Source organism: Corvus hawaiiensis, chromosome 21 (genome assembly GCF_020740725.1).
Source record: "Corvus hawaiiensis isolate bCorHaw1 chromosome 21, bCorHaw1.pri.cur, whole genome shotgun sequence".
NCBI classification, from domain to species: domain Eukaryota; kingdom Metazoa; phylum Chordata; class Aves; order Passeriformes; family Corvidae; genus Corvus; species Corvus hawaiiensis.
Genome location: NC_063233.1, coordinates 2,112,060 through 2,132,612, shown reverse-complemented (window position 1 = coordinate 2,132,612; position 20,553 = coordinate 2,112,060). Strand labels below are relative to the sequence as shown.

General features: G+C 45.5%; 1 protein-coding gene across 2 annotated transcripts; it reads right to left on the bottom strand.

Annotated features, from left to right (window-relative positions):
* Nucleotides 1-291: 291 nt before the first annotated feature.
* Nucleotides 292-15,020, bottom strand: RAB14 (RAB14, member RAS oncogene family). 2 transcript variants are annotated; one of them, XM_048325439.1, is made up of 8 exons: nucleotides 14,857-15,020; nucleotides 7,818-7,876; nucleotides 6,860-6,913; nucleotides 5,236-5,413; nucleotides 4,109-4,175; nucleotides 3,192-3,279; nucleotides 2,849-2,879; nucleotides 292-2,217 (listed from the first exon to the last, which is right to left on the bottom strand). In XM_048325439.1, the coding sequence occupies exons 2-8, from the start codon at nucleotides 7,867-7,869 to the stop codon at nucleotides 2,040-2,042; spliced, it is 648 nt and encodes a 215-aa protein (XP_048181396.1). In that variant the 5' UTR covers nucleotides 7,870-7,876; nucleotides 14,857-15,020; the 3' UTR covers nucleotides 292-2,039. The 2 variants fall into 2 exon arrangements, with proteins under 2 accessions (XP_048181396.1, XP_048181395.1); XM_048325438.1 differs by lacking the exon at nucleotides 14,857-15,020 and adding an exon at nucleotides 11,618-11,708.
* Between the last annotated feature and the right edge of the window lie 5,533 nt (nucleotides 15,021-20,553).

Genomic DNA, 20,553 nt, shown 5'->3' with positions numbered 1-20,553 from the left:
ACCCTTTCCTGGGGACAGGCTTTGGCATCACTCTCAGTCTTGCCCTTTCTCATCCTCATTAGAGATAACATTTTTCTATGCAGCATCACCAAGCCATTGTCCGAGTTCACTGGGAACAAACACCACCCTGCCCTGCTTCCCTTAGAGAACAGCTTTGGGCTCTGGGAACCCCTCTGAAGTTTGTGCCAAGTAAGGCCCAGGGTAAAGGTTGAGCACAAATCCCAGCACTCCAAGGAGCTCTCCCCCCTTGGAGGTCCCACTGTCAGCACAGAGTAACACACAGCAGGGAGGTTTATCTAGATACAGGTACTTTATTTACAAATATTTAGATTAATAGCATTGTTACATCAAAAGAGGAGTACAGCAGTCCAAACAGATCCTTTCTGTGACAGAAACAGTAAGACCTACTGTAACTTACTCTGGGAGTACAGGTATTGCACCTCAACAAGCTGTAGTCATTACAACACTGACTTCACATCAGCAGCAGGTCGTGGTCCCTGGGCAAACCCTGGTGCAGCCTTGGGTTAAGCAGGATGCAGGAGCTGGAGATCTTGAACATACCCATCTACTGAGGAACAGGAGTTAAAAAAGGACTAACCAGACAAAACAAAGGGACAGCACACAAGTTACCCAAATCCTATTGTCTGCACATTCCAGTTTTGGCTTTTATTTAACATTGACTGTACAATACTCTGGTACCACTGGTTACTTACAAGTCTGAACATTGTACAGTTTTAGTGTCTAGAGAGGGATTTTCAGACTACTTTGTATTTGAAATGCTGCAATAAGCCTGATGTGGGACATTGGATTGTGGTTAAGCACTTACCCCCTTCCATTTTTAAACCATGTGAGGTTTTCCAGGTGAAGCTGCGTAAGGAGCCACAGTAAAACCCCACATTAGTGCAGCAACCATGTGACACCCCCTCACACACAAGCCAGGCTGTGGCACCCCAGGAAGGATGTACCTGAAGGCTTGAAGCAAAACCCTTTAAAGAAACCCCTCACACAGCACTGTTAAAAAAATACAAGAGTAGTTAAAAATCCCTAGAGAGCACATGTTGTTCCAACTGTCCAGTTCAGCCTCTGCCCATTCCCAAAGTTACAGGTATAAAAGCAGGAGGTGTGCGAGAGCCCGGCCACGGCTGAAGCCCGAGAATGCCAAAGAGAAGCAGGTAGAGCACTGCTGAGTGCCGAGGGGAGGATTGCACAGTGCAGAGATGAGAGCCCCACTAGTGTTAACATCTGTGTCCCCCAGCACCGTGGGGACCCTGTGAGTGATGCCCAGCAGCTGCAGCCACAGCTGGGCTGTGCTGCCAGGGGGGCACAGAGAGCTCAGACTGTACAAAACGGGGGGTTCTTACACACTGCTCTAATGCCAGGCATCATTTTCTTCATTAAAATCATATACACAGGATGTATTTAACTGTTAGCTCAGTTCCTTCAAATTTTATACATATTTACGTTCTGTTAACAAAGGTAAAGGATAAAAGTGGCAAAAAAAATGACGTAAAGCAATTGAGCACAAGAATGAAGAGATCACTTCCCTGTGCCACCCCGACCCCAGCACATCCCACAGGGAATTCTTCCAACAAAAGCACATCATTACAGAGCCCCTCGCTACCATCGGAAGTCATTTCACAGCAAAAACTTATCCTTTACTACGGACAGCTCGAACAGTTAGAGGTGGGGAAGAAAGGCCAAAGAACCATAAAATAAACCATACAAGACAAAGCCCTGCGAAAGTGTAAAATCAGGAGTCCGGCATCAGTGCTCAGTTTAAATTATGTATCGGTGACACTATCACAAGGACAATCAAGGAAAAAAAAAACTTCTAGATTTACCATGCAGGAGAGGTTTTATTACTCTACTTGCCTTTGATAACCTGATTACATCTAAAGTTGTTTAGCAGTTTAGTACTGTGTTAAACTTGTCTCAGAGTTTTAATTAAACCCAGTAAGATGTACAGAAGATGGGGAAGCGGTCAAAAGCACCACTCCCTAGCCAGAGGTGAGGGGTCAGGAGGAGCCACGGAGGGGTCACTAGCAGCCACAGCCTTCTCTCTGGGGCTGGGGTTCGCTCGTTAGCCGCCCCCCCTGCGGGGCTGACGGTTTGTGCTGTACGCCCGACTCGGCCGCGTTCAGGTCCAGGCTTCCGTCTTGGATGTTCTGGTAGATTTTCTTGGCAGCCTCCAGGAACGCGTCCTCCACGTTCTCTCCACTGCAAGAGAGCAGCAGAAGTTACTGGGGCTGAGTGCTGCTTCTGGAGGGAGCTGGGCAAACACTGCCCTGGGACCTGACGGGCACTGCCCCGTCCTCTTCCAGCCCAACAACCCAGCCCCGGGACAGGGCAATGCCCTCCCTGGTCACTACAGCCATCAGCACCAGCCCGGAATATGGAATATGTGCCAAAGCACTGAGGAGCAAAAATAAGCCAAGGCATTGAGCTACGTGCACAGGGCAGTTCTGACAGAGGCTTAAAGACAAGGGAGCCACTATGGATCAAAATCTCTTTTTGTTACAAAGTTCTGCTCTGACAGGTGGCAGTGGGAGCCACATTTCCTGGTGGCCCTGGAAACACAGTGACACAGCCGGCCCCAAGCATGGCACAGCAATTCTTCACTTAGTGGAGGGACTGGTCGTTGCCTTCAAACCAAACTTTCAGCTCTGAACACCCAGGGGAAGGAACCCTTTACCCACATGAACACATTCCACACTCAAATAAGGCCTGAAATCCCAATCAGTTCATTTGAATTCAACCAGTCTTTGCCTGAAATGCAGCCAGAGGTCTCAGTTCCAAGTTACTTTCAAGTCAAAGCAAACAGACCAATGCGAGCAGTTCAGTCACTTACGTTTTTGCACTTGCTTCAAGGAACAATAAACCTGTTCAGAGACAGAGGTTTAAGTCAGTGCACAACACACCTCAAACAACCCAGACACATCATGACCTTCCCATTACATGCAAGACACTATTTTAGTACTGAACAAGGTTTTGTGACTATGTTAAGGCATCAACGCCAGCATTTCTAGAACTAAGCACAATTAGCACTATGCCAGACTGCCTGAGGCACAGCAGGAGTTTGTACATACAATTCCATGACTCTGAAGTGTAAGCTTGCAGCTATCAATGCTGAGGAATCACTTTAACATCACTATCTTGTAGGAAATGTACCAGCTCAAGAGAAAAAAACACACCATTTTCTTCAGCAAATTGTTTGGCTTCTTCATATGTAACATCCCTCTGTGCTTCCAGGTCTGCTTTGTTTCCTATGAGGATTATCACCTGGGTCAGGAGAGACAAAGTTAGTCTGGGAAAAAGCTTATGAGCCTTTTCACTGCCACCTTCATTATTAATGAGACTTTTTAAAAAAACAAAGGGAAATATGCAGAGCAGATTATCTACAGAAGCCATGCTCCTTCTGGAGAACTCTGCTCTAGCATTCCCCACTTTGGGAAAGCAGGAGCAGCATCTCCAGCTGTCACTTTCCAAGGCTTTAGGATGTTCTCATGAGATGAGGTCCTAAAAAGCAGTGGTGCTGCTCTTTACTCATGAGAGCCATACCCTGAGCCACTTCTTGTGTTTGTTTAAACAGCTGCTAATCCAGACAATCTTTGAAGTTTTCTCTCATCACAGTATAGATTTCTCATCAGTTTGGTGCTAAGGTATTTTAGAGGCATTCAGGAACAGGCTGAAGAACAACAGCTCTGTGATATGGGCAGAGAGACCCAGAAGAATCTTCCTCCACAAAACCTGGTCAGCTTTTGCTGGAGATCCAATTTACATTCCAACCTAAGGACAGCATTCACCTCATTACTGACAAAGCAAGGAGTAACACAAGTCAAGGTTGGTCCAGATTTCATCCCAATTTTGTCTCCAACTGCTTCAAATAGACCCTGAAAGGTGAGTGGCACAAGAAGACTTTTAGAAGAAGCCATTTTGCTCCAGCTGCAGTAAGGGAAGTGAATCACTGCACTCTGCAAGTGGGAACAGGAGCAGCAGAGAGAACACAGGCAGCTCTTGCAGAGACCACTGCAGTGCTTTGGCCTGAGCCTCCCACCTCTTGCTCAGGGAGAAGCAATCTTGCTTTTAAGCTAAATGAAGTCCAACTTACAGTATTTGGATTGGTGAGGTTCCTTGCATCTGTCAGCCAGCTGCTTAAGTGATTATACGTACTTCTTCTGCAAAGAATCAAGAGAGGACAGTTTTAGCCTTTTATAAAATATTTAGGTGCCAACAGCAGAGTCAGCATCCAAACACAGCAACATCCATCATCCCTGTTCTTCTCCCCACGTCAAGACAGACAAAGAAGCAGCAGTGTGGACTCTCAAACTCAAGTCAAGTTTAAACCCCTGGAGCAGCTCTTACACCACCAGTGGAAAGCCAGCCCAATTCCCACTGCTAGCACACAGCTCTGCACACAGACAATGCTGATGCTGTTCTGTACAGAACACATTAAAGGGTTTCCTGTCAAATACTCTTACAGAACACAGTGCAGCAGAACAGCACTTCGGTAACAAACTGCAGAAGCTCATATTTTACTCAAGATTTGCACAAACAGGAAATACACCTACATATGCAGGAAAAACAAAGAAGTGCCTGAAGAATATCAAAAACAGCCCCAGTGGAAGATGAGAGACGTGTGAAAGCAAAAGTATCTCAATGCATCTGATGCGTTATTTTTTCAGCAGCATCTTTAGTTTTCACCTCTAGAGGAAGCCAGGATGGCTCCTGTGCAGGAGCAGGCTGCTGGGGAAGAGGCCCAGGGTCAGGCTGAGGCCAGGCTCTCTCCCCACCACACCCCGGGCAGTTCCACGCGTTCACTGCGGCACGGCCGTGCTCTGGGCTGGGCCCACTGAGGACACCCCTGCCAGGTGAGCAGCGCTGCCACTGCCTCCACAGCAGCAAAATCCATGTGCTGAAGAGCAGATTCTAAGGACAAAGCCAGTTCTTTAAAACAGCTTCAACACAGGCAGGCACAGCTTGAAATGGCAAACTCCTCAGGCTCAGCAGCAGCGAGATCTTCCAAGAAAAGCAGCTCACATCATTCCCTGTGTCTCACGTGCAGCTCTTTTAAGTAGTGGGGTATTTAGATAAGGTGTAGCAGGCATCACACACCAGGATGCTGCTCATCCAGGCACACACAGAGCCTTTGAGCCACAGGGAAAGACAGACAGACAGAACTCACAGGGCTGTGCATCCCAACCTCACCAAGCACACCCAGAGCTCTGCTGCCCTTACCTGGTGATGTCGTAGACCATGAGAGCTCCTGCTGCTCCTCTGTAGTAGCTTCGTGTGACAGCCCTGAATCTCTCTTGTCCTGCTGTATCCCAAATCTGTAGTTTAATTTTTTGGCCACTAACTTCAATTATTCTTGTGCCAAATTCAACACCAATTGTGTGGGGACAGTCTGCCATAACTGTCATGAAAAATAAGAGCAAAGATCAGATCTTCCTAGGACAATGTTTCCTTGCTGCAAAGATATGACTACCACAAGTTTTCAGTTATCTTTACTAGATTTTCAGTCTCTAAAAAAGCATTTTTACAGCTACAGTTCCCAAACTGCATCACTTAACCAGAAATAAAATGCTGTATTTCCTGAGCTGTTGTTAGTTTTGAAAACAGTTATAAAATTCCTTGCCTTCTCTGCTGCTCTTTGGCCATACATAGCAGAAGGCACCAAGTCAGCTGATTCCCAGTCTATCCTTGCAGAAACGGTTAACTATTTTAATGCAGTAGGAAAAGATAATTTTTAGGGAATTACCAAGAAAGATACAGTTAAAAAGTGTGTCACATCTTCAAAAACAAATGCCAAAGTTGGTTCAGACAGGGCAACAGCATGACTGTCCACAGGAAAACGCCAGTTTCATAAGTAGCTACAAACACACCAAATCAAGTCCAAAAAGGCATCTTTCTAGTTATGATAAACTCATGTTAATAAGCTCATCTTTGAGAAAGATCAAGAAAATACAGACAGGATGAGGATCTACTCTGGCTACCTAGAGTTAGTGGCAGTCTCACAGCAGAGGTGTTTGGCACGTTAGTTTGGTTGTACTGCTTTGGCTTGGTGCTCACAGAGTAAGAACATTCTCCTCATGGAGAAACTGACCATGTGCAAAATGGCATTTAAATAATTGGCTGATACTACATTTTCATTAAAAACAACAATCAGAAATCCCTATTTCTACTAGAAAACAAGTATTTTAACTGCAGCTTCTACCCACTTGTTACCCCATCACAAGTAGCACATGGTGATGCCTGTACTGATAAATACCTACAGACTTACTCACTGAGTGAGGTCACAGCTGCTGCAAACCCCAATGCAACACACACGAGGAAGAACTGAAGCTAATTCTTAATTAGTGATGATACCATACATGAGAAAATGTTTCAGCTGGGAGAGACTGCAGTAAGCCCTAAACACCATCACCCAGAGCAGGCCAAGTGTTCTGCAGGGCTGCTTAAGGCTGCAAACAAGGACTCAAAGAAAAATCATTGTTCTCCTTTTGAACTCCTTAACAGCACTAAAAACTCCAACTGCTTGTGATCAAGCTACACCAATACTGAAGACATGTGAAGTTCAGTCAAGAAATTTCTCTTTGTTCATATCAAAATCCACAGAAAAGCTGTTAAATCAGATCCAGTCCTCCCACTCCTCACAGGCAGGACTGGCTGGAGCAGGTTTTGCCATTACTACATCAACATTTGTTTCTGCATCTGCTGAAGTCAAACCAAAACTGTGACCCAGTACAATCCAAACTCATACAGAGTAAGACACCAAATCGAGCTCATGCACGATGGAAACAGGCAGGAAAAAGGGATGAAGGTGTCAGGTAGAATAACTATCACGAACTGCAATACTCACACTTCTTTTCTGTGAATTGATGAAGCAAACAGGACTTTCCTACACCCATGTCCCCTGTTACAGAAAGAATAGTTAAATCATTGTTGCAACAAGCACATCTTCTTCATCCCACACAACAAATGGCACAGAGACATTCATTTCTCAGGTCAGATGGGCAGCGTTCTATCCCTGGCTACATCCTCCCATTTATCAACTTTGGCACTAAAGCTCTGGTCACAGGAACAGGCCTGCAAGTGAGAGTGGAGCAGAACACTCAAGAAATAAGTTAATTTGTATTACTGATTTTACAACTGGATCTCACAAGGTTATAAAAAGGACATCTGAAGAAACTAAAATGTAAAATACACTTGGTTCTTGCTCCTTCCTTACTTGCAATTACCAGTAAGAACATCAAAAATACTGACAACCATCCAGAACACCCCAAGAAATCGCTCCATTTCCACTGATCCTCTTGCGCAATGCCAAGAGTGAGACACAGCAAGATCTTTTAAGAACCAACTTTTCCAGAGGCTGAGCCTGTCACAGCAGCCTGACTACAAACCTGTACAATAACACTGCAGATCATTTACACCTACACAAGGTCATTAACAATTAAACAATTAACAGCAAGACCAGTTTTTCCAGGATAGCAATAAATGCAATCCCTGAGAGTCCCTGACTAAGCAGCCAAGGAAGGTGCAGCTAAAAGCAACATTTAAACACAAAAATATAGCCTGACAGAGATTTATAAGCCTCATGCAACTGTTTCCGATCAGCACTTGTGCCTTCAACATAAACTCCAAAACCTTTGAGATTAATGATGCAAAATGCTCCAGTAAATGCTAAAGCTGTAGAGAAATGTGGTGACCTGTGAGGACTGAGGTGGGACAAGCACCTACTGAAAGCAGCATGGCACAGCCACAGGCGTCTCAGGTATCCACACAGCAACATGAACAGGTGTGTGCCCACTGGTACTTACCAATAATGATGTACTTAAAGATGTAAGAATAGTTGTAAGGTGCAGTTGCCATTGTGGCACTAAAATAAAAAATAGAACGCATCAGAACTGATACTTGTTCACCAAATTCAAGCCAATTCATCCAGTTTAGTTCATCTAAGCAAAAAAATTCCCCCTTCCTCTCCCCCCACAACAACCCTTTCATTCACAGTTCAAATTTGTGTAGTTCCCCACAGTCACTGAATTAGTGGCACAGACAGCCAGCAAAGTTCCCACACCGTTTGCTCTGAGCCCCTGTCAGTAAAGCCTCCAAGCAGAAACATGCTCTGAGGTAGTACTGACAATCAGTAGACTGATTAGATAAGAAAGACTTAAAGCTGTTGAAAAGCTCAGTCCCTCCTTGCTCTGCACAGTCACGGCCAGACCAGCGCTCACCCGCCAAAGAGCTGATGTATGAACTGAAAATAAAATCTGACTCCAGCACAAAATCTGAAGAGATTTAACAAAACCAGCAAGTTGGAGCTATTACCTCACACTTTTGAGACTTGCAACAGCAAAAAAGGAAACAGTGCAGCTTGCAGCAAACAGCTAAGATTTAGAAGAATGCTGTAGCAGCGTTGACCGGGGTCTGGGGCGATGCTTGTCCATGTCGGAAAAGCAGTGCAAGCCACAAATCAGATGTTCAGGAAGTTAGTTAACATCTCTGTGGCTTTGTCAGCATGGCAGTGTTACAGCAAGGCTGCTGAGCAGTTTCTCTTTTTTAAAAAGCAGCCAAAGTACTTCTAATATTCCAGAATTTTCCTGTGCTTTCCTAAATGTCGAGGGAATTAGAACTGGCTTCAGCTGTCTAAATCTGCAAGGAGTAAAAGCTGACTTACCAACTAACACATCAGTTAGCCAGGATTACACATCTGTACGGGCCAGATGTTGCCAGTTAACATAAAAGATGGGAAATGCCTGCTTTTGTCCCCGGTTTTAAGTTAAACTGGATACACTGTGATCAGTTAAGCAAGTGGAAAATTTCTAGCAGGAATTCAGCGCTTCCCTTCCTGCTCCTGCATGGCAGATAGCCAGCCCTTACAAACACATGGTACTCCTTACAAGGAACATTGCTGGAGCCTAGAAAGATTTTCATTAGGTCATGTGTCATTCACATGACGAATGAAACCAGTACTGGAAAGAAATACAGAGGAAAGCTTACAGGCCTGGGACTTTCTCAAAAGCAAAGTACTGTTCCTTGAACCACGATTAATCCCTCTTAGTGAACTGCAGCAGTAAGAAAGGTGAACAAATCTCATTCCCAGCACAGAGCCAGCAGCCTCCGCTTCCCAGCGCAGAGATTTGAGGCAAACACGCTTATCTAGACCTCGGAGGGGGAACAACTCCCAGAGAAGTTAAGAAGGGTTTACTGAGTGCCAGGCGCTGCTCTGCACCTTGTCTTCCCTCCATGCCTGGCTCAGGAGATGGAAACACTCAGTCCTTCTATCCCAAGCAGTATGTAAAGCACCTCTGCTAAGGCCTATATAGACACACGCTGTTCTACTAAACCAAGCTTATTCCAAGATAGGAAATAAAGTGGCAATTTTGGACAGTAATTCAGCAAGCAAGGCAGCAGCTTTACTGCCTTATTTCTTGGAAGAGTCCAGAGTTACAGTACCAGCTTCAACACGTGCACTGGTTATTTTCAACAGCAGTAAATAAAGACAAGTCACTGCTCCATATTGAGTTCTAAATGAATGTATCACTGTGGAAACAACCAGTCCTTCAAGTTTCCTGAACATCTTCTTCACACATTATGTTTTTCTTCTTCTCCAGCACGTCCCAGCACAGTAAACTGGGCATGCAAAGCATGTGTTCTTGCAGGACACTTCACCTGCCACTTGCCTTCTGAGCAGAGGCAGGACCAGCATGCTCATAGCTCAGCTCCATTTGATGGCACACAGGGCTAAACTGGGGGTTTACAAGGTAACTGAAGTAAAAAAGAGAGCTTGAAAAAGCTGATTTATACATGCAAGTACTTCAGGAGGAGAGCAGGAACTGTACCATGTTCCACAGAAAACAGCTGGGTGTTACAGCCACAAGACACCAAGAGCACCAGTATGGACCAAAGATTTGTGCATTCTGAGGATGGAAATATCCAGTAACCTATGCTGTTAAAAACCCCAAACAAACCAACCAGCATCATGAACTCCAAGACAGGGAACCAACCACTCGTGGGGCTATGAAAGCTGCAGAAGGCTGGGTGCCCTCTCTTCTTCCCAAGACCAGGGAGGCCAAGGAATGCCAAGTACTCACAAACACAGGGAAGTTTCATGTTTCTGAGCACATGACTCTAGGATATCACCATATGGTAAACAACATTGTGGTGCTGTGCTGTTCCAACCAGGGGGGAAATGCATCCTGCTATCCAAGTGTGTAAGTGGCATCACTGGAAAGTGAGGAGGACTTTAATAAAGCACGGAGAAACTGCAAACTCAGTGCAGTCTGTAACAAACTGAATTTGAAGCGAGTCTCAACTAGACCTTCATTGCTAAATATACAGCTCTGTTTATTTGTCAGACTGTTTCTGTTTGCTGAGATATGTCTATTTCCATTATGCCCTTTAAGTTAGAAAGTCTAACTATGCTATTTCAATGCAAAAAACCATTGATATTGCATTTATTCCAAGGGTCACATTACAGAAAAGATTCTGAAATACTCCAAACCATTAGTAAAGGTCAGGATTTTTTTCTGGAGAACAGATGACTCCTTTAAATAAAAAATAAAATAAACACCCAAACAATACTAAAACAACCAAATAAGAAACTTTTAAATGCTCAAATTCCAGTAAGGATTAGCAGGAATTCAAGCTGCACTCAGATCTTGGAATAAAAGTGATATTCCACAAGGACTCTGTGCTGAAGGAGAAAAAAAAAAAAAATGCAACAAACTAAACACAGAAACCCTGCTGAGAATTCAGCCTTGGAAAACTGACCACCTCAGCATTTGCTGCAGACGAAAGAAGGAAGTCCAGACAAGAACAGGGCACAACAGGGGTCAGTAAATTCTAAACTATCAGCTACATGTCAATGCAAGGCGTTGATATGTTGATAACCATCACCCATCTGTAAAAACTCGAGTTCTGCCTCCACCCTCTCTGTTCCAGACATGTGAATCTCAGTAGTTCCAATATGGGGGGATGGGGCTTTCCTCTTGGAAGAGCTGCGAGGGCAAGAACTGCAGGGCTGAGGAAGTTGCACATAAATATCCACAGCTCAGCTTCGGCCACTGCTGGCATTGTGCACTATGACATCAAAGTTAACCAGCCATGAATTTACTGTTAAAAGAAAGCAGAAGTTTAGTCTGGGAGCTTGGCCTACCTGCCATCCTTCTTCCGGGAAAGTCTGCCAGCTCAGAGCAAGCTTTGGCTCCGTTCTCCCAGGTAAGGCTGCCCTGGAGCCCAGAGCATTATTGCAGGATGGCCCCTGGCCAGAGGATCGTGCCTCACTATGCACAGATTTATGCTCATTTCAAAGCCTGTACAATTCATTTCTGCATTACATTAAGACTGGCAATTTTACAGTGAGCAGTGTCGCCAAATCCATTTTCCACATACCGACAACTTCTTCATTTTTAAATAAAATGTTGAAGATGACCTTAATGAAGATACCAGTACATCTACCTCCTCTAATCAACAAGCACTACACAGATATTTAGAAATCTCACTGAAGCCTTATTTCAAGTATCAGCTACATCTGTATACCCTGAGATAAGATTGTTCTGGGCACACTGCTGTAACATTCTTTATCACAATAACATAACTGTAAATATCAGATTCATACCAGCCTTTGTGAGACTTGTGCAGTTCCTTCCAGCTCAAGGACATGGTTTTAACTCTTCACTGGGTATCATTTGCATTGAGAAATGTAGTATCTGTATGCTCAACAAGAAGCAGATGTGTTATGAGACCAGAACCTGCATGCAGAGGGTTTATTAGACACTGCTGTGGTTCACACCATCAGCTGATGGATGGTCCATGTGCAGGGATGAGACCTGGGGAAAAAAAACTACAACCTTCAAACTCAGCACTGCCCAGTTTTTACTGGTTCCCTGCAAAGCACAGCACTCTGCAGCAGGGAACCACTGGTTAGTTACTCTGAAGCAAAAGGCATTTTGTAGTCCATCTGGCCAGCCAGGTGTTCTGTGCACCATTCTTCAATGGTGTGCAGCAGGAAAGGCTCTCACAGTTGAAGCTGCAGACTTATTTCGATATTAATTAACAGACAACATTAAGATTGATAAGGGGGATGAGCTGGAGAGAGGTAGAATTGCTTCATTTCACAATTGCACTTTTCCCCTGATAAAGGCTTTTGTCAAGCACACAAAACAATGTGGTTCAACTTGTACCTTACTTCAGCAGGCTACCAGAAGCAGTCTGTGAGTGCTTCAATTGTGGTCATCTGTAAGATCACAGCACACTGGGAGGTAGTAACAGTTCTGTTATCAATTCATTCAGCCAAGCACTGAATTCCCATAGGTCTGTGTCCACAACAAGCTATGAGGTCTGCTACAATTAAATTCCACTGTGGTTCTCTCACTTTCACACACCAAAGACATTCACGTCTTCCTAAACCACATCAACATCTTGGCCTTCTTTAAGATGATGCTCTGCAGCCACCCTGCTCTACTTATTTATTCGTTTTTGCAGGCTTGGCTTTACAAAGCCCTGCTGTGTCTGATCCCTGAGAAGTGTCAGAGCCTGCTGCAGCCTTCACACCTGTCTGACAACATCATTTGTTGCTGGCCAGTTCCTTACTCATCCCTCAGCTCTTCCAGAGTCATCCTCCCTGGCTTCCCCCACTTGGATTTCACCAAAGCATCAAATTAGCACAAGACAGTAAATTTGGCTGAGCTGATCTTTGACACCCAGCAGCCTCTGTGAGCTGCTGTCCAGGATCACTTTGCATTTCCGTATTATTCCCACACCCAGTACTCTTTCCCTGACAGCACACGAGGCCTGCAGGCTCTGGGGCTCAGACCCACCAGCTGCAGCCCTGCAGAGCCCTTTCCAGGCTGTTCTTGAAGAAATGCATTTGATACACTCCTCAATCATATGGAACACCTTAACCCAGCCTGAAGCCTAGAAGGTTTTTCTAAAGGCTTCACAGGCCTTCACTTCTCCTTCCTATAGGAGGAACTTCGTCTTTATTTTTAAATCAAAGCTACGTATCACACTACCTTCACTTTCTGACTTTCCTCACCAGCTCTACAGTCACACCCATGTTGTGCTGGTTATCCTTCTACTGGTTTCACATACTGCTTCATTAACTTACTCCATTTTGCTTCCTAAACTTCCTGCATTTATATGTGCACACCTCAATTCTCCCTAACCACACCCCAGCAGCAGGGCTGACCTAATCACTGCATACCTGTCCTCCTCAGCTCGAGCACCTTCTGCCATGTCCCTCCTCTCAGCCATCCTTCATCCACTTGTATTTTCTCACTTATCCCACTCTCCTCTTCCTACAGAACACTCCAACCTGTAGCACACGTCTGTTCACAGCAGGACAACAGAGGTCCAGAGACATCAGGTAAATTTGGGACAGTATATACAAAACCAGAAGAGTTTTCTGTCATTCCAACAAATCAGAACAACACTCTGCGTCATCACCTTGGAAAACAAAAGTCACAGACATTTTAGGTAAAAATTAACTAAGATCTACCTCCTGTTTCAGGAAGATACAGCAAAATGAGAACCAATCACAAGCAGGTTTCATTAGATGCCCAGGAGTGAGCAGGTAATTTTAAAATGTTATTTACATTTTACATCCCAGTACCTCCAGTAGAACAGGTTTGTTTCCAAACTGCTGTCCTTCATAAGGACTCCTCTTTTTTTTTTTTTTTTTTTTTTGTTATTCATAAAATGGGAAAGGAAAAGAGGAACTTCTTCCTTCCACTCAGATTTATAACATTTTCAAATCCCTACAGGAAGCTAGCAAATTCCTTTCTAAACCGTATTAAATTGTGACATTTAGTAATTAAATTCCCCAAGGTTTGTATTTTCTTCCCATTCCCGAGCAATGCCCAAGCACAAGGGCCCCTCAGTCCAAACCACGACAGGAATCAATCCCGGCCAATACTTTCCATAGGATAACATCTGGCTCCTGAAAAAGATGTGGTGACTTGGGGTTTGATATGATTTAGGATACAGTCAACCTGAGTAAATCTTGTTCACTAAGGGGTTCTGTTACCTCTGAAAGACGTCCCAACAACACAGATCTACCCCGTTTCAAAGCAAAGGCCACACCAAGTAACCTCCAGAGACACTGCCAGAGACACCCCAGTGCAGTCACCCACCTCTTCCTGGCTTTAGTACAAGGATAATTCAGTACAACTCCAAGAGAAAGCTCCCAACAGATGTTGTAGATACTTAAAGTGCGCTGCAAACAGGCAATGAACAGTTAGGAGAAAGAACAGAATTTCACTCTGTTTAGCCTAAATAAGCTTTGACAAAAGAAACAGCCTAGAATACTTTCACTGCTTTCTCAAATAGGAAGTGGCTTTTCCTTCAACCCTCAAAGCCATTTTTCTGTCAAAGTTCATGACGGCACACGTCAATATAACAACTAAAAGCAGAGATAACGCTGCACATCAGCCACATATACGCTACAATATACACATACACACCCTACGTGCAACTGCAACAGCTCGTAAGGGGGAGATATAGAAACACATATATATAAATATCGCCTGTGTTTGCTGGTGGCGTTGCCGACTGTGCAGTGCAGAGGAGCAGTGGGAGGCGGCGGTGACACAGAGCAAAGCGGCCTAGTCCTGCCCGGCAGCCTCACCCCTCCCGGCCCGGCCGCCCCCTCCCCTCCCTGCCGGCCCCGGAGCCCGCCCGCAGCGTCCTCGGGGCCGCACGGCGCCCCGCGGGCCCGCCGGGCCGCGGCTCGGGGAAGCACCGGGACGAAGCGCCGCCGACCGGGACCCGCCCCGGTCCGCCCGGCCCGGTGGAGCCTCGGCGCGGGGCCTGGCGCGGCAGGCCCGGCCGGGCGGGCGCCCCTCCGGACCCCCGTACCTGTGGCTCGGGGCTCAGGGAGCTGTGCAGCGCGGCTGTGCGGGCGGTGCCCCGCGGGCTCTGTGGCTCGGCTCGGTCCGGGCTCGCTCCGCTGCCTCAGACGCGGCTCCGCTGCGCCCCCATCACCCCCGCAGCCAAGATGGCGGCGCCCCTCGCACGGGGTTTCCCCTCCCACTCTCGACGGGCGCCGGGGCCGCACAAAGAGTGGGCGCGAGGGCGCCGCAGCGCAGCCAATCACGGCGGCCGCTGCCCGGCGAGGCCCCGCCCATCCCGCCGGCGCGAGGGGAGGGGCCGGGAGGGGCGGGAGCGCGCGCTCGCGGCGGGCGGCGGGGCGGGGCCGGGGGCGGGGCCGCGCGGGAGCGGCGCGAGGGGCGGGGCGGGGCGCGGCGGGAGCGCGCGGGAGCGGCGCGAGGGGCGGGGCGGGGCGCGGCGGGAGCGCGCGCGCCCTCAGGCGGAGGAGGAGGCGCGGCGGCGCCTCAGGGCGGAGCGTGGCCTCGGGCACCGCGGAAAATCCCGGATTTCCGCGCTTTTCTTCGTGGAAAAGTGGGAGTGACCCGCCCGGAAGCTCCAACTCGCCCGGAAATGGTGCGAACGGGAACAGCCCGGCACGGTGCAGGTACGGGGCTGTAGAACAGTGTCCAACATCTCTGAGGGGCTGCAGAGCTCGGCGTCTGTCTCCAGTAACATCATCGGGTGCTTTGCCCTGTCCCGTGAAATTCTCTGAGTTATTAATTTGGGCTTTGATTATTTTGAGTAGGCTTTTTAAACACTTGTGGCAGGCGATACTAAAAACCTAAAACCACCATATACTGCCCAAATCTCACAACTCAAGGGATTCAAAATATAAATCGGTAGTTCAGGAGATGAAAACTGTATCAAAAAATTTCCCCAATAAGGATTTTCAGTCCCACACATTTTGAAAAGCATCGAATTCTGTTGTGTACCAGTGTCCAAGATTCAAATTGCAGCTTCCCCCCTGCTATAACAGTTTCTGTGGCAATATTTTCCCGGAATGGGCATTTTCCATCTCGATTACTGTAACATTACTAATTCAATTTTCTTAGTGCATCAACATCCAGGGAATCCTCTGCTTTCCATGAATCAGCCACCCCCTAATTATTGCTCAACCTCTACCAGGGAAACACTGCATGGTAGATAACACTCCACGTTATCTGGGCAGAAACCTCACACAGAGTGAAAAGCACTGATGAAAAACAATTAGAATTTTTTTCCCCTTTATCTACATAGTAAATAAATAAATAATGGAATCTCTTGAGTAATAAAAAGGTAAGATTTAATAGAAAAATACAAAATCTGCTGGTGATGTAGTACAGGTGTAGGACTCCTGTCAGTTATTGTCAGGGTTCTAACTTCAAAACGGATAACACTGTGCAACAGAATCCTTTTCAAGTTTTGCAAGACCTTATATGGAGTGACTTTTACTAGAAAAAATAGGTCAAAACAAGCCAGTGAGAATGATTTCCACGAGAGGGAGTCTTTACACGGAAAATGACCTGACTGTTGTGACACAGTTGCAATCTGGTTTACTGACTTGAAAAAAATACACTTCCTTGGTGTTGCCCCAAATATTAATACTAACACAGACACTGTAATGAGAGGTTTTAAAATGCAGAGTTGCTCAAATATCACACACAAAAATCCATTGAGTACTCTTCTATCTATGATCCAGTGTTGGTAGAGCCAGGCAGGCGGGGTGAGCTTCCCTGTTTGTACAAGGTAGAATTCATGGCAGGTAATTATTGCTGTTATCTATGGAAAGGGCAACGGGCTGCACAGCCTGCCAAGGGTGGGAGCGGCTGATTGGAGCAGCAGCTTCTTTTCCAGTGGAAATTCCAAGCAGCCCTTTCCCCCAGGCAGGCTCCTCTAGCTCCCCGTGGGGTTTGCTCACCCCGCTGCCATAAAAGTGAAGCAGAACATTGCACCTCTCCAGTCACACTCACAGGGTGGCATTTCCCCCTCCAGTGGCCATGGAGACATCTCCAGGATTACTCAACAGCTCTGAAAATCATTTTTATCTGGAGTCTGGCTTGTAAGGAATTTTAATTGTGAACAGAAACGAGAAGCAGTTTTGGAATAGAATTACTTTTTGTTTCTTACCTGCAACAAAAGTAAAAGTCATTACCTAAATATGAGTAAGATTCAGTTTTTAAACTGAAATTCCCAAATATATTTTATGTAAAACTGCCTTCCTTTCTGAGATGATGTAAAAGGCAATACAGTTGCTTCAAAACTCCTGGTTTTGAATAGCTTTATATGCTCTGCTCAAATATTCCTATAAAGTTTATAGTTCACAAAAGAGATGAGTGAGAAGGATCGAGTAACAGCATCTGCATTTCTTTGATTCTTTATTCTTGTGAGTGCTTGAAAGCCTGCAGCAGTTTTTCAACAACAGTTATTGAGAAAAGGCTGACTTCAGCCCGTTCATTGTGAACATCTGGACAGAACCTAACAACAGTAATTAAAACCCACTAAATTGGTAACAATACCAAATTGCCTGGGATGAAATCCTGCTCTATCGTCCCACCCTTCCCTGTGGATTTCTGCTGGGTCAGTTCACTCATGAAAAGCCTTTTCTACGTGTCTCTTTCTGAGGTCTCTGTCAAGAGAGAACAGCATCCAAATTTTCTGGTCACATGAGCCTTGCTCTTGGGTTTATTTTTGTACCACAAACCCCAGGAAAAGTAAAGACTCCGAGTTGATGCAGTTGATAGAAGGTTTGAGGATTTTCTTCTTTTCAAATAAATTACATAGAGTGATCTATAGTATATAAATATGAAAATATCTAAAAATCTAAATATGATTAAATTACACATCAGCATTCATGAAGAACGTGAAATCGAATGGATTTTTTTATCTGCAACACTCTGTTTTCCCTGAGGACAGCAGTAAGGAGGCCAAACTGTCAGAATTTAAACTGTCAGGCCGCAAACAGTCAGTAAAAGGTAGCTAAAGTCAGGTTTGTCTGTCTGTCTTCTTCCCCTGAACCCCAACTTCATCTTCTGGCTTTGCTCAAGTTTCTCTAGACAGAGACAGAAGGGAGAAACATGGGATTTTTCAGGAACTAGTTTGAAATACACTTCTGTGGGAGTTGATCACGTAACACTGGATTGGTCACAGATGACTAACTGGTCTTTACTTGTATCTTATTTTTGAGTTGCCCAGTTCTCCTTTCATCTCTTACCATTTCAGTTTTGTGGTGTCTGTAGAAATGTTCCTGTGGTCGTTTTTTTTTTTTAGTTCCTTCTTTATCTTTTTTAGTTCCTTCATCTCATGTAAAATAGGCAGCCCAAGCCCACTGGCACTTCTACAGTCTCAAAGCTTCAAATTAAACTTATAAATGATAGAAAAACATTTGGGCCAGTGGTAATTCTGGTGCCAGTAGATGCAGCTCAGCTGGATTCTCTCTGTCAGTATTTCATGGGAATGGCACTATGGAATGGAAGTGTGCCCCTTTCCACATGGATTTCAGCATTAATATTGAGAAATACTTCCAAATACATAACAGCAGTGAGCCCACTTGACAGGGTCAGTGCTCACCATGACTCCTTTTGTCCTGATAAAGATAAATCTGAGCTTTACTGACTTTAATTGACTTATTTTGAAGATCACCTTTCAGCTCTGATGCCTGGTTCACTTCTCCTTGAACGTAATCCTCAAGCATTCAAACTTCTACATGTCCTTAGCAAGTAGCTTCTATTGTAGCACAAAACCAAATTGTAGCAATAGAAATGCCTGCAAAATACCAGCATCTGCTTTTCAAAGACATGCAGGTACTGTGGTTTTCCTGGCTGACATGACAACATGCCCAGAGACCAGATCCTGACAGTGGTGAAAGACTTTGTGAGTCATTCGTCTTGCACAAGGCAAGATTTGATCCACACAGAGCTGCTCCTGGACAGAAAGCAACCTCTGGAGCTGACAACAGCTTCACTTTGTGCCCCACTTCAGGGTGTTTCCCTGCTGAAAGGCTTTGCAAATGCAGAGCATAAAACTGCCACAGCACAAGTCTCCCTGAAAAACTTTCCGGCCTTCTCATCAATCACAGCGGTTTCTGAGGCTCTTCCTGACATCAAGAGACTCTCTTGGTTCTGCTCTAAATACATGTGTGCTTCTACATCTCACTCTCTGCTTCCTGAAAAGCAACTCCCTCAGCTGGTTCAGCGTGCCAAGATCACTTTTCTACCCTCAACAGCACAACTGGAGCTGTGTTTCCTGCTGAATAGTGGAAACAGGGACCTAAAATTTCCATGGAAACATTACCATTTAACAGTACTTAAAGCAATTGAGCACAGTGTTTTTAAAAGGCTAAATCATTTTGCATTAATCATATTTGATGGACAGGTGAAGGATTTTTGGTTAGCTGTGTGGTGTTACAGATGCATGATATGATACGAACATGATGCAGAACATCAAGTAGGTAAGTTATGAAAACAGAATCCGTGTGACTGTGGCACAGTGTCAGTACCTCTTTGTAAAGGATGTTCCTGATTTAATGAAAGGTTTGCTACTGCCCTGGCTATGCACAATTCTCCCAGACTGCAGAATCAAAATGGCAGATGGTTTTTAGCCCACCTAAAACATTCTGGTTAATAATGTTCTCATACACAAAAGCATAACAACAAACTTCTTCAGTTACAGCCATGACAGAGGAGAAATACCCACCGCTGGCTTTATCAATAACCATGTCATTGTTCCATACAATTCCGGCAGCAACTGGAGGCATTGTTGGTGGCATAGAAACCGTTTTTGTAAGAACCCATTCCAGGGTGGCACTGTCTCGGTACAGTGCTCCTCTCAAGAACACAAGACAGTTCTCTGATTACATGATGGAGAGAGGGAAAGAAAAACAACAGCTGTCTGTGGCTGTGCCTGCCTGTCTTAGATTTACCACAACTCACTTGTAGTGTCAAGGAAAAACTACATAAAAAATGCAGGAAGTTAGACATTTCTGTTGTCTGTGAGTGCTGTTGGAGATGTCCGACTCACTGTCAGATGTGTTATTACATATGATGTTTCACAGAAAGTGCTTCCTGGTAAATTGCTTTTAAGGATCATGTTCCTTTCTCAAACTTCAAACACAATAACCACGGGCGGGATGAGTGTGTTCTGTGGGATATTCCCAAGTGCATGAGCCATAAGGTCCACGTCTTTGTGGGTGTACTTAACAATATTCACGTAATTTAATGTTACACTAAACTTCTTAGGAGCTTAAATGGGTTATCTAACCAACAATTATAATTTGTTCCCTGTGTCATCCCAGTTTGTTCCCCAGATCCCTACACTCACAGTGCCCAGGGGTGCTCGGTGTTGCAAGGAAGATGTTCTGAGGTACACTGTAGCTGGTGAGCATCAAAAATGGGCTTTGCGTGGCTCAGGGCCAACAAGCCATCTGTGCACACTTATCTGTGCATCCACACGCTCATATCCCGGAGCACTGGCTGCAGGGACAGGGTGTCTATAAATAGGTGACGGGAAGGAAGAGGTCACTGGTCTCCAGGGCACTGCCAGCGCTGGCCCCAGCAGCGCTGCTCATCCTCCCTCCCTCGGGATCAGGGGCTGTGCGTGGACACTGACACCTCCCAGACCGCGTGGATGGGTTATTGGGACATCCCACACTGTATCCTAGAATGGTGTTTGGTTAGTGACTGTTGTCCATAGGAGACTGTACTACAGGCC